At 38.2% G+C, this 13,805-nt stretch overlaps 1 protein-coding gene across 1 annotated transcript; it reads right to left on the minus strand.

The window, feature by feature from the left end:
• Window positions 1–1,545: 1,545 nt before the first annotated feature.
• On the minus strand, window positions 1,546–6,286 carry Tfpi2 (tissue factor pathway inhibitor 2). Its single transcript, XM_008822586.3, has 5 exons — window positions 5,991–6,286; window positions 5,606–5,788; window positions 4,011–4,190; window positions 2,185–2,355; window positions 1,546–1,828 (listed from the first exon to the last, which is right to left on the minus strand). Exons 1-5 carry the CDS (start codon window positions 6,082–6,084, stop codon window positions 1,782–1,784), a joined length of 675 nt encoding a protein of 224 aa, XP_008820808.1. The 5' UTR covers window positions 6,085–6,286; the 3' UTR covers window positions 1,546–1,781.
• Window positions 6,287–13,805: the final 7,519 nt, after the last annotated feature.

Raw genomic sequence — 13,805 nt, forward strand, 5'->3', positions numbered from 1 at the left:
CAGATTTCTTCAGAATTTTTGACCGTTAGCTTACAGACCGCAAAAGATTTGTGGTAAATACTGGTTTTGAAGGCCATGGACCATAAATATATACTTGTGTGCTTATTATACTACTCAATAGCTGGTTGGATTAAATTACATTTTTTAATGTTCAAAACTGTTTTTCAAGTTGTTTAAAATTATATTAAATATTAACAAGGTCCCAGCTCATAAATATTCTAGAAGGGATAATCACATAAATGTTACCTCATAGCTGTCCACATCTTAATTTCCTCCATCCTGTTCTAGGTAACAAACTTCAAATTTTACTTTTTGTATGAGTATATTGCCTGCATGTATGTAAGTGCACCCATGTGATGCAATTGCCACAGTCAGAAGGAAGTGTCAGATCTCCTGAAATTGGAGTTGCTGAAGGTTGTTAGCTGTCATGTGGGTGCTGGGAATCAAACTCTGGTCCTCTGCAAGAGCAGCTAGTGCTCTTAACCACTGAGCCATTGCTCCAGCCCCCTTGGTAACAATTTTTAGTATGTTGATACCTTCTGTGACATTTGCATGCGTGCACAGTTATGCCTATTGTTTATACATGCTGTCCTAGTCCCTGTTTTCTTACTGCATTCTTAGGTCTGATTATAAATATGCTCTTCTTTCCCCCGCCATGTCTTCACCAATCCCACTTATACAACTGGCTTGTTTCCAGTGTTTGACATCAGTAGTATTCCCAAGCACACACATGTGTGTCAAAACAACTATATGGGTTTTAAATGAGGGTCTTCTCAGACAAAAGGCAATTGTAACTTTTCTAAAAAGGTACTTTTAAATGTTAATTTTATTAATGAAACAAGGAAGTTAAAAAAAAATCTACCAGAGAAAGAAATGCGCTATCTTACTCTAATAACCATTAAAAAAAATAATTTATTTGTGAAATTCAAGTTACCAAATCATACATGCCTTTTGGTGCAAAATAAACCTCTTGAACAGTACAGAAACTCTAGCAACATTAGTGCTCTCCAAAACACTTTGACTGAGGAAATAATTTAACAACAAAACTTTTAAGAACCATGGGTATATATGCATAGTCAAGCATACACAGGTAAAGAGGTTGGTTAGATGGACAGATATGGAAAAATAAAGAGACATAGAATTACATATATAATGTTTTTTTTCTAGGAGAGGGTTTCTGATTTTCATAAATTTATTAATATTTTAAATTCATTCAAAAGTTTATTTTACTACCTTTGAAATTACTCTCCTTCCTCATCACATCTGACAAGACTTAGCAAGGACTACATGATACCACTGGGGCTATTTTAAAAAAGTTGTCATAAATCTACAACTTTGTCTCCTGGGTTCTAAAATATATTCAGCTTTGAAGTGCATAATGAAATAATTTTGCCACATTCTTGTTCATGCTCAAATATGTTAACAGTGAACAATTACATTGTTTTAGGCTATTTAATCGCTAGCTTCTGAAATTGAAGGAGAAACCCCAAGAACTTGGGTGAGGCATATTTGCACATTTACACATTGAAAGAATTCAACCTCAGAAACACTTGAACAGTTCATTTAAAATGGTAAGTTCACATTTGAAAAGTTTGCTATGTATAAAAATATACAGGTTATAAAAGTGGAATAATCCGTCAGATCTGGTGTTCAAGTCACTAATGATTTGTTTCCTCATGCTACCCTGCTATTCTCTAGATAGAACCATAAAGGCAGTGAACAGTGATGACTCAAAGAGAATGTGTAAGCATATGGCTTCCAAAGTCTCAGCTTTCTTTTGGCTATAAGACTCTTTGACGGCGTCTTCTTTTCTTTGAGCTCTTCAAGGCTAAAGTCAACAAAAGAACAATTAACATCAAATGGCTTCCATCTGAATGCTCACTTTAAATCAACTTTTCCAAATGCTTGTGATCTCACTTCATGTCCTTTCTCCTGATTATAACGTAAGCTCAACTAACTCATAACAGTCTACCTTAAAAACTATGAGGCTATAACTGCAGCTTGCTACACCTTGCCAGTACACATATACCTTCTGACAAAACCAATCAGCATGCAAGTACTATTGTTATAGAATTAGTCTAGAAATGATCATTTGCCACTAGAACATTATATAAAATATAATGTTCCCATAAGTTAATCATTATTATGTTTGCTTGATGACTAAATAGGAAAAAAAATTGCTACCTTTTGCACAAGCATGATAGCAATCCTCCTGGTAATAAAAGTTGTTGTTGTTCCCACCACAACCAGTGTAGGTAAAAGTCTCGCAGGCTTTGTTTCTTGGATTAAAGTAATAGCGTGTTATGTTAGAAGAGCACAGGCCTTCATCCTTTGGACTATAGCAATATGATGGACCTTTCCAAAAAGAAAAGAAAATTAGAAATGCTGTAATACCCAACTAAGCAATGAAGATGTTTACTAAAGTAGCTGAAGAAATTCTAATCCCTCACAAACCTCATTCTCAATCCAAAACATGGAACCATAAGATGTCTCAAATTACAGGTAAGCTTTCTTGCTTCATTTTGTTTATTCTAAAATTTTTTAATACAACATAATTCCTTCTGAAGCTGTATCTTTTACTTTTTCACATGAGAAGAAATAAGCCCCCAACTAGATATGCTACAATGGGCTGAGTTCCAAGGAGCAGTACATGGAATTCTTTGACACACTTTCTATGCTGGTACCAACCACATTTACATCTACAGCAGCCATCTCCTCACTAATTCACAACTTCGAACAATGTCTCTTCAACACGGTACATCTATGGATTGTTATCAAAGGCTCTGACACAGAAGATTTTCATGTTGGTTTAAGTTTAAAATCTGTGTTTATGTTATTCTAGGGAAAATGCCTGAAGACATGGAGAAAGGAGGCAGGACCGAGCACTCTGGGATGTAATTTGTAATTACTAGAGAATATAAAAGCTTAACCAAAGTCTGAAATCTACATAGTCCACCATCTCATACACAGAACTGTTTAAATACCTGGGTTCTTGGCATTCATTCATGTATACTATATTCCATAAACTTCTTAGTTGGTGTAAAAAAAACCAATAGGATTTTTAAATATCATTGCGCTTCACTTATATTTATCCCCCCCAAAGCCCTGCTATCATCCCCCATCTGTCCTCCCCATTGCTACTGGTCCAGTTACTCCTCCCAAAGAGTCTCCACTTATGTTATCATGTATACTGTTCATGTGTATGTGTACAGAGAGAGACATGTGCATGAACGAGCACACACACACACACACACAGAGAAAGAGAGAGAGAGAGAGAGAGAGAGAGAATCTAGATTCGCAAATGAGAGAATGCATATATCATTTCCCTCTCTTGTTCTTCCCTCCTAATCCCTTTAGACCCCTTCCTCTAATTTTTAGGTACAAATTGAGAAGATGAGGAATAGAGGTTGAATATCTCTTATCCAAAATACTTGGGACTGAAGTGTTTGAGATTTCAGAAATATCTTGAAGATGAGATGCTGGGATGCAAATCTGAATAAGAAACTCATTTATGTTTCATATACATCTTATATGAAGAGGCTGATGGCAATTGTATTCAGTATTTTCAGTGTGCCTACATTTTGAGGTCAGCTATGAAATTTCCATTTGTGAAGCAATGTCAAGGCTCGGAGACTTCATAATTTTCCAGTTTGTCACATTTAAGAATTTCTGATTAGGGATGCTCAGAGAAACAACACACAAAACCCAGCAAAAACTTGAAAATAGTTTTGTTACTTCACAGCCTCAAGAATTGGTAAATCATCAATCTTCAGTTTGTACCCACATATGGAAAAATGGGGAGCTAATGCTCCTTTACAGAGCAATAATGTTTCAACTGACAAGGTCTGGATTTGATCCCTAGAAACACACACATGCACACATAATATCACATAATATGTGCAATCACCATAATGTAAACCATGTTCATTTTCAGATCAAATTATTGATTTTCATACAAAAGAATCTTAATAGAAAACTGAGATAGGCACATCATATACAACAGTATTTACCTGTCTTTGGTAGGCAGTAGCCCTTACAAGTAGCTTCATCAGGGAATACATTGGCATTCTTGTTACACAAACCAGGCATGAGTTTTCTGCATGTCATGGTACTTAGGTCGAAGAAATACTGTTCATTAGGCTTGTTGCATGGGTACTCATTGACTTCCAACCGGCAAACAGGACGAACTTCTGGAGAAAAAGAGAGGGCAATCAAATGTTATTCCGAAGTAGCCTTCCTTGGCTATTATCAAGGAAACAAACAAGTATTGTTGCTAGGAGGTGGGGAAAGAGGAACACACTCTTACTCACTGCTGGTAGGAATGTAATATGTTACAGTCACTACGGAAGTCAGAGTGGAGGTTTCTCAAAAAAAAAAAAAAAAAAAAAAAAAAAAGTAGAAGTACCACATGACTCAGCTATGCCATTCCCGGGTGTATACCCAAAGGTCTCTGAGTCTACAGAGCACAGAAATATCTGCACACATGCTTACCGCTACACTATTCACAGTAGCTAAAGAATGGAGACAGCCTAGATGTCATCAACAGATGAATCTCTAAGTAAAAATGGGCTGTATACACAATGGAATTTTTTTCAGCTGAAAACAAAGATGAAATCAGGATGCTCACACACAAAAAAATGGGTGAAAGTGGAGACTATTATGTTCAACCACTCAGCTTCTCTGTCTTGCCTAGAATAAGAATCAAAGAGGACAAGAAATTGAGAGGACACTGGGAGGGTTTGGAGGGAGGACTGGGAGGGGTGAAAATGATGCAAATATAATAATCATGCTGAAATTCTCAAAAAAACTTAAAAACTATAAAAAATAAGCCACCCCCAGAAAGACAAATATCACATGTTTTCTGCATATTTCTCACATGAAGAATCTAGATTAGAATGTGTATGTGTGTAGTTCATGGAAAAAGAAAGGCAAAAAAGTAAGTGGGATGGGGGGTGGGGGGCAGAATGCAATGGAATTCTTGTGACATGAATGCACTGACTCAGCTGTTACCTGGCAAGTTCAGTGGCAAGACTGTTCTGTGAGGTCTCTGCACTGGAAGTTAATGAAAACTTACTCACATGAATGCATATTTCTCCCTGGCCAAAGTCTTATAGTATCCTCAATAGATATAATTTCAAAATGGTAAACCAAAGCAAACATACTATTGTGGATCTAAGCCACATATTGACACTAATCCAAATATCAGGTAACAAAAATAAAATTACATGATGATCTAAAACACATTAATAGATTCACCAAACCATATTCTATATTGATGGGTACCTGACAAGAACAGGGCCCTGAACTAAAGACAGATACAGAAAAGTATGTAGGCTGACCTCCTATGATCTTCCCTTGTATTGATCATGCCTCATGACAAAAATACATCTTACCCAGAGTCCACAGGGGCACTGAATTACAAGAAAGTCTGAGACAAATCATATAAGTGGTTGTGTAGGCTTGGAATTACTTTTGGGGGAAAAAAAGCCACTTTAACACTTGAGAAACTTTAGGCTAAAAATTACTGCAGACAACCAGTTCTGAAAAATCAGCTATGTTCTGAAAAGCCTTTTTGTGCTGGCAGACTCCTGAAAGGCACACTTACCCTCTATCATCCCGCAAGTTTCTTCACAGGCCTTCAAACTGTGGAAATTGTTGGCATTGCCGTAGCAGCCCCCATAATTGAACTTGTGACACTTCTGCAGGTACCTGTCATAGAAGAACCTGGGCATGAGGGCCCGACAGGGTCCTTCTTTCTTGGGCAAGAGGCAAATATTTGCGTTGTTTCCTGCAGGAGGGCCAGAAGGGAGGAAGCAGGAAGGAGGTCAGACTTGATGCCTGGGAGGGACAGACGCAGCTGTCCCCACCGCTCCCAAGCAAAGATTTCTGCACCAACTAGGGCGCCAATCCCTGTGGGCGGTGGGGGACGAGGGGAAGCTGGGGACAGCCTGGCAAGAAGCAGGCAGCTGGCGAGGATCCTGGACAGATACCTGGGTATGGCACAGAAGCGAGGCCGGGCGCAGCGCCCACCAGCAGCAGCAGCAGCAGCAGAAGCAAAAGCCCCAAGAGCGGAGTAGGGTCCATGGTGCGGATTCAAGTGGCTGCTCCAAGGATACCTGGAGGGAGGAGGGTGAGCCTCCAGTTCGCTGTGGAAGCCGGCTTTATGCTGGGCGAGTGTCCTGCGGACCCTCGACGGGGGCGGGGCAAGCATGTGCAGCTGATTCACAAGGCAGGACAGTGACCCACCCCGCCCCTGCACAACAGAAGGTGTCCCAAAGAAAGGAATTAATTTCCCCGCCCAGTTGTAAAGTTGGACCTGCCTCCCAAACTTTCGCAGGCTACCAGGAGGGGATGCCTGTAGAGTGCCTTTGTGTCAGTGATGGGAAATTGACTAGCCAGAGGGAAATGACACGCAGGGTCATTGCTCAATGCTCCAACTTGCAGCATCATAGTGAAGAAGCCTAAATCCTTGGGAGGGTAAGGTCACGTACGTAGGGCTGAGGAAAGACCGAGGTCCATTGGTCTGCCCTGAGCCCATTCATCTAAGAGCAGAAGTACTCCCAAGGTTGGAAATCTCAAGGTGTCTATGCATCTGCCTCAATGGGATTATACTTAATAGAGGTTCTTTTTGTATCTTAAGTGTAGGATCTGATGGATTTTGACTCTTGGATAATCACTATCACAATCAAGAATAAGAACATCTTTTCTTCTTTTGAGACAGTCTCATGGATTCCAAGGTGGCTTTGAACTCACTATGCTGTCAATGCCATCCTTGAATACCTAATCCTCCTTTCTCCACAACCTCCCAAATGCTGGGATTACAAGCCTGTGCTGCCACATCTGTTTTACTGTTCACATTCTTAAAAACTTTTGTTCAACTACTGTTTTTAACAATATATCTATTGTATGTATCAATAATTCAATTCTTTTATAAACAGATACCACAAATATCCTGTTATGTACTATAAAATTTCTAGCTTGGGCCTGTGAATAAAGGTGTTTTGTGTGGAGATGCAAATTTTACTGTTCTTGCATAAGGAAATATTAGAAGCTGCCACAAAGTTTTCCAAGATGATTGTTCACTGTTTCACACCCTGGCTGAAATGACTGTCCTAGCATTGCTTTTGCAGAAGGAACATAAAAGTCTAAATAGGTCTTCCTGGGGGAGGGGGCAGGGTACCAAAGCTTTAGCCTGATCACCCTCTTCCACACATTGCTCATGAGCACAGCTAAGAAAGCTCCTGACTCTCTAAATATATTAGCCTATGACCTACTTAGTGTTTATATAACAATAACAAGAAAAAAAAATCAATGTTGAAACTTTACATAATGTTATTAAGGAAATTTTTGGAGGAACTTCTAAAGGACTCTCTTGATGAATGTGTCTTCCCGTCCTCCCTCTTTCCTCTTGATTTTTTTTTTTAAACATTGTCTAGTGAATAATTATTCCGGACTTCCTGAAGACACTAGGGTAAGTTTAAAGATCTCTTCCAAGTTTCTGGAAAATTCTGAAAAATACAGTACACTTGCTCATAAGAGAGTCAGGAGTCTGGTATATTTTATACATCATAACCTGTCTAGTTTTCAGTTGCACTGACGTCAAATTATAGAGTCACATTCCTAGGAAGACTAGCCTGATCTGGAAATACATTAACATTACAAGACACAAATGATTAAGAACAATAGATGGAGATAGCAAGGTAAATGCTTAGCTGCAGGCTGTGAGAGAGAGAAAAAAAAGAAAGAAAGGAAGGAGCTGGTTTATGTTGTTTACTGATTTCTATGTTGTGATGCTTTCAAAAATGGCTAGCTTCAAGCCACTACTGCAGCCTCACTGAATGAAGAATTTGCCAGAAATAGATATGGTCCATGAGCCAGAGCCAGAGCCAGAGCCAGAGAGAGCCAGCTCAGTACATTAAGCAGGTTCTGGAAGGCAATACATCTCCCACATTCATTGGAGAATCAGACTAGACCTTCGTATTACATTCCAGATGTTATCAGGAAAGTGAAATTTTAGCAAATATTTTACCAGGGTCAGAAGAAACATTAATGAAAACTCGCCTATTTCCATTCTGAATACAATTAAATATATTTCCAAACTGGACTAAAATTAAAGAACTAATAATGAATTAGATTTGTAATTCAGGGCTGACTACTATAATTTCTTTCCCTTATTCCCAGCAATTGGACACATTTTGGCTAGCTTTTGCGCATATAAAAACTGAGCCTTTTGAATCAGGGCAGCTATTTTTGGAAGCTGCATGCTGTGTTGAAACAGGCTTGGGAGTCAGAGGTCTGGACTTTATTTCTTGTTCTCTTAAACTTCCTGAGCCTCAGTTTCTTTCTCTATACAAAGATGCTGTGTCAGGATGTCTGATATGGGTTAGATGGAAAGGGTCTAAGCACACAAAGAGATTTTCAGTTTCTCACAGGATGTCTCAGAATCTATTTACATCATCCCAGACTGGGTTCTCTCTGACCACCTTGGTATACTGTTTTAACATTATGTGTTAGCTCCGATCAGGAAATAGCAATAGGAACTGGCCTTGTAGGACTGAGTCTTATTGCCTTGCTCACATCAGCTCTTCTTGGTTGAGCTCAGAGGGTATCGCTCTGCTTAGAAGGAGTCACATTAAACAGTCATCGCTTTGCAGTAGTTCTTTCTAAGGGAATAAGCTCAGCGCGGCATGTTCAGTCAGTCCACTCAGAGCTACTTTTAGACTGGGAGTGAGAAGAGGGCATAATGAGAAGTTGGGGTCTATTCTCTTTCTGTGATATAGAGTTCATAGGCACACAGGCACTCTAGATATGTTAGTTTTTTTCTCTCTTTCTGTGTCAAATGGGTGCATTTTCAAGGCCTCTATGACCACTGACTGAGGAAGGAGAGTTGGATTGTCAAGCCAGCTTGACAGGAAGTAATTTATACTTTTTAATTGAGGACACTTAAGTGTTTTAATACTTGTAAAATATAGTCATCTTTCAATGTGAAATGAATCTTAATTCCTTGAGGACTACTCTGACATTATTGAACCTATACTTGGGGCCACTTGGGAGGAACAAAGTGACTTCTACAGTGTCTGGGAGGATATCATATCCTTTCAATCCTTGAACCAGTATCTAGGTCTAAAGCTTTCTCTAAGCCTGAAGAAACCTGTTCCTTTGTCCATTGTCAACAGGAAATGGAAGGCTGGAAGGGTACTGTGAAAATATCATCCTGACTGACTTATTCCTACCATTCCAAGTGACAGTTGCAGTGACTATGGCTAAGGAAAAGCTCAAAATTATTTAGAATTCTTTAAAATATAAGTCACAGAGTTCTTAAAATTCAAATGGTGCAAGAAACTATAAGTATGTTGATTTTTGCACAGGCACAAACGAGACTTAGAATGATAAAATATCTGGTCATGTTTATAAACTTTGGTTGTTGAGTTTAAAATCCAAAGTTCTTGGGTTTCAGCCCTGTATTCTTCCTAACACCCAGTCCTTAGCTCATGCTGCTATACCAACACCTTAGAATAGAACACTAAATATGAAATTAAACACAAAAGCCATGGTAAACTTGAAGCCCTCTACACGTATCAGTTCTTTGCCTCTGATCTCGTTCTCATTTCCCTGTATCATAATAAGTGAATCTGAAATAAATTTAGATCACATTTGCTTCTGAAGTTTACAGTTCTTCAGTATCATGCCCCAAGTTGCTTAATCTCAAAACCCATGGAGTCTTAGATTTGAAATGTGAATGTGTTTATATGTCTATGTCAATGGGATTACACTTAATAGAGGTTCTTTCTGTATCTTAAGTACAGGATCTGATGGATTTTCACCCTTGGTTAATGACTACCCCAATTAAGAATAAGAACATGTTTTTTTTTTTTTTTTTTCCTTTTGACACAGAGCCCCATGAATCCCAAGATGGCCTAGAACTCACTATGTTGTCAAGGTTGACCTTGACAACAAGGTTGACACCTAATCCTCCTTCTTCCACCACCTCCTAAACTCTGGGATTACAGGTCTATATCTATCTTACTATTCACATTTAAAAAAGAATTGTTCAACCACTGTTTTTGCAATATATCTATTGTACACATCAATAATTCAATTCTTTTAATTCAATATCCAGATGCTATAAATATCTTGTTATATACCACAAAGTTTCTAGCTTGGGCCTACGAATAAAGACGTTTTGTGTGGAAATACAATTTTTAGTATTCTTGCATAAAGAAATATTAGGAAATGCCAAACAATTTTCCAAGATGGTCACTCACTTTTTATAGCTGCACTGACAGCCAGAGCTTCTACAGTTTCTAAACCTTCCATGCAATACCCCATCCTCGGACAACCTCATAGGCTTCTCAGTTGGCTGAGAACCTATGGAAGGGATTGAGGCAAATGGTTTCACTCTTTGTCAGACACTTTAGACAAAAGTAGCATGTCTGGTTCATGAGTGAATGAGAATTAAGTGATCCACGTGACTTGCTGTATAAGATTTTTTTAAAGGCCTTACATTGATAATAACTTAAAAAGCAGGCAGGTCTTACTACCAGTTAAGGAAAACTTTGTCAAAATAAGATTTGAAATGAGTCCAGCTAGCAATAAGGAGGAGCTTATGCACCTGGTAGGCAATCTCCTATGAGAGAGAAAAGTCAAGAGTTTTGTTAAAGTTTAGGTACCTCTTTAACCAATTATATACTTTTCTAGTGAATTGGGCCAAGTAGGAGATATTTTCTCTAATGCACCCTCTGTTGGACCTAAAGTATATTTGAGAGTATAATGTAATGCTGGAAAGACTCAAAATGATGGGGCATTCTCTATGACTAATGCTTATCATTCCTGTTCTTTCCAGAGAAGGAGATAATGGAATATATGATGTGTCCCTGACTGTCGTCATTCATGCAATCACCTAATAAAAATAATCTGGCTAAGTGTTTAAAATGTACCAAACTCTGTCCTAGATGTTTGGGGAAAAGATACATAAGCAATTTAGAGTCCATACCATAACAGGATAGGAAGAGAAACACTGTAATTCGGTTAATACTAGCAATATTAAAATGTTCTAGGGTTTGCTTCTTCCTTCGTTAGCAAGCTGCTTTGTCTGGCTGTCTCAGGTGCTCTGTCTCTATAAGAGTATAGAAAATGGAACTTCTTAGGAATGGAAAGCAAATATAAACATAAAATTCATGTGGTTTGTATATAGCTCATATATGCAGCCAGAAAGTAATTTTATACACTATTTTAGTGAACCTGCATGCTAATCTCTTTGTGAATGTGTGTACATGTGTGTATAAATCTTATAATTTTATTTAGTTGGAATAACATACAAAAGTTCCCAAGGCTGAGCACTGAGTCATGATAATCATTACATTACTCTTTGGCCAGAGGAAAGGGGACAAATTTATTGAGAAGATTCAGTCAACTAAGTAGGGGACAAGTAGAATACGACATCAAGAAAACTATGAGAAAGACAATTCAGGAATAAGGAAGGATTGGAAATGAGCAAATACTGATAAACGGTTAGAAAACATGGAGATGGAAACATGGCATTCAGTGACAGATCTTCTGTGTGTCATGTGTACTGAGAAGTTATGGGAGATGTGGGTATCACATATATGGAGAGGTTAGGGAGGGAATTTTCCACACTGCTGGAATCCTATCAGTGTTCAGAAAGTTTCAGTTTCTGGCGCATTTTGGAACTGGGGTTTTAGGATTAGGGATCTGTAAGACCTGTGCTCATGACTGTGTTTCAGTACCAGGACAGCTCTACCTCAGGTTTGTTTTTTATCCAACCATGAAGTTCACATTCATTTGAGAGCAAACAGACAGTGACAATATAAATACATTGTCATAATGCTCAAAGAAGAACATCTGCCCAAACTGATAATCAGATTAGAGGATTGAGAGAGCTAATCACTAATGTCCTCATTTTCAGGGTTATTTTTAGCATAAAGCAGTAGACCTTGACCTTTCAAATGCAGATACCTTTTCTTGCAAAAATATTGTCATTTCTTATAATTTAGACAAACTCTGGTGTTGGTTACGAATTAATTACAAGAGCTATATGCCATCCAAATATTCATATAATTTGTTTTAGTTTTATGTCAAAAGACTTTATCTTAAATTATATATGAGGGGCAGTCTTGGGTACAGGGACAGACACCAGATGCCATTTGAAAGGGGCATGTTTCTCCTAGGACTGACTGTCATCATACGTTCTCTATGATTTTTTAGCTAACAATGAACTTAAGTTGAACTGAAATTTCTGCATTAGAAATAAGCCAAGTCCACCGGACTGGACTGCATGCACGGTATCAGCTAGGGCAGGGTGAGCTATTCCTGCTGTCTCTATCTTCCTTCTTCTTACAAAGCTATTACTCTGGTCCAATCAGAAACTAATTTTTTGGCTACTGTTCTTGGTCCTTTCTCCTTAGGTCCTTACAAGGACTTTGTTCCCCTCTTTCCTACAAAATGAATTCTGCCCTTCTGATGTCATTTAATAAACCTCACAGGTATTAATAGTTTCTGTCTGTAGTAGTCGCTGGCTGAAACATCTACTTTATCTGAAAGTCCACATATGACTCCGTGTCCTCCTGAAGCTTCATTTCATTGTTCATTTTTCCAGCCATTTGTATTTGTTTGTTTGTTTGGTCGGTTTCTTGGTCTCCCTGTAGCCCTAGTTAGCCTGGAGCTCGTTATGTAGACCAGGCTACTTCTATTTTCTTACCTCCTGATTTTCCTTCTGCATTCTCTTTCAAGTAGATTTCCTTGGGTAAGAAGTCTCAACCTTAACTGAGGAACTATTAGCAGCTGATCACTGCTGGGTGAGGGAAAGTTGGTCTTTTTTAAGGGAGTGACACTAGACAGGCTGATTAGGTTCCTTCCGGTGGATGAACTCACATGAAGGGACATTTGGGGTCACAAACTTGACTCAATAGGCCTTAAACATGTATGACAGAATGCATGAAATCTGGTTTGTGGGGGCGATGGGAGGTGCAGATATGGAGAAGGGTCTAAATATTATTTAGATGTCATGTATGAAATGCACAAAAATTCAATAGAAATTTTCTAAAAATTCCTTATTATGGAGAAAAAGAACAGGATATACTTTTATCAAGGACGGCTGTGTCATCTTGTTTTATAGGACTTCACGATACCTAACACAGTTGTCACCATGACACCCAAGACACATTTCTATGTGTATTTTGTCTAACTCTTCACTATTGTTAGACAATTATAAATTCTTCCTAATTCTCGAAATGCTTTCCTTAGTCTTTATGATATCATATTTTTCTTCCTTTCACCTACCTAGTTGCCTCCTAGTTCCCAATCAATCTGCCCCTTTTTTCTGTCTAAGTAGTAGAGGTTGGGGTAACCCAACACTTAGCCCAGAGAACTTTTCTCTAATCTCTATAAATTTATACACATGTACAAATTACACACTTGCATAAATATATAATTGGGTATATTTTTGATCCATCCTTTGAAGTTTTAACAATGTTTACTTCGCATCTCTACTAAGATATATGATAAACATCTTAAACATTATATGTCTTAAACTGATTTTAATCACATAGCTCCAATCTTCCTTTTATCCTATAAATGATACTTCTGTGAAGCATCTTAGGGAAAAACCTCTGAAGTGATTCTTGATGTACCCTATTCTAGCATTACCCAATGGATCAAGAGTTCTGGTACTTTTATCTTGAAAATCACAGTTTTGACTTGCCTTTTATAGCCATGGTGTATTAGTTATCTTTATTGTTGCTGTGATAAAATTTCTAAGAAAAGCAACTTAAGGAAGAAAGGAAGGT

Source organism: Nannospalax galili, unplaced genomic scaffold (genome assembly GCF_000622305.1).
Source record: "Nannospalax galili isolate Female #2095 unplaced genomic scaffold, S.galili_v1.0 scaffold85, whole genome shotgun sequence".
In the NCBI taxonomy this organism is placed as follows: domain Eukaryota; kingdom Metazoa; phylum Chordata; class Mammalia; order Rodentia; family Spalacidae; genus Nannospalax; species Nannospalax galili.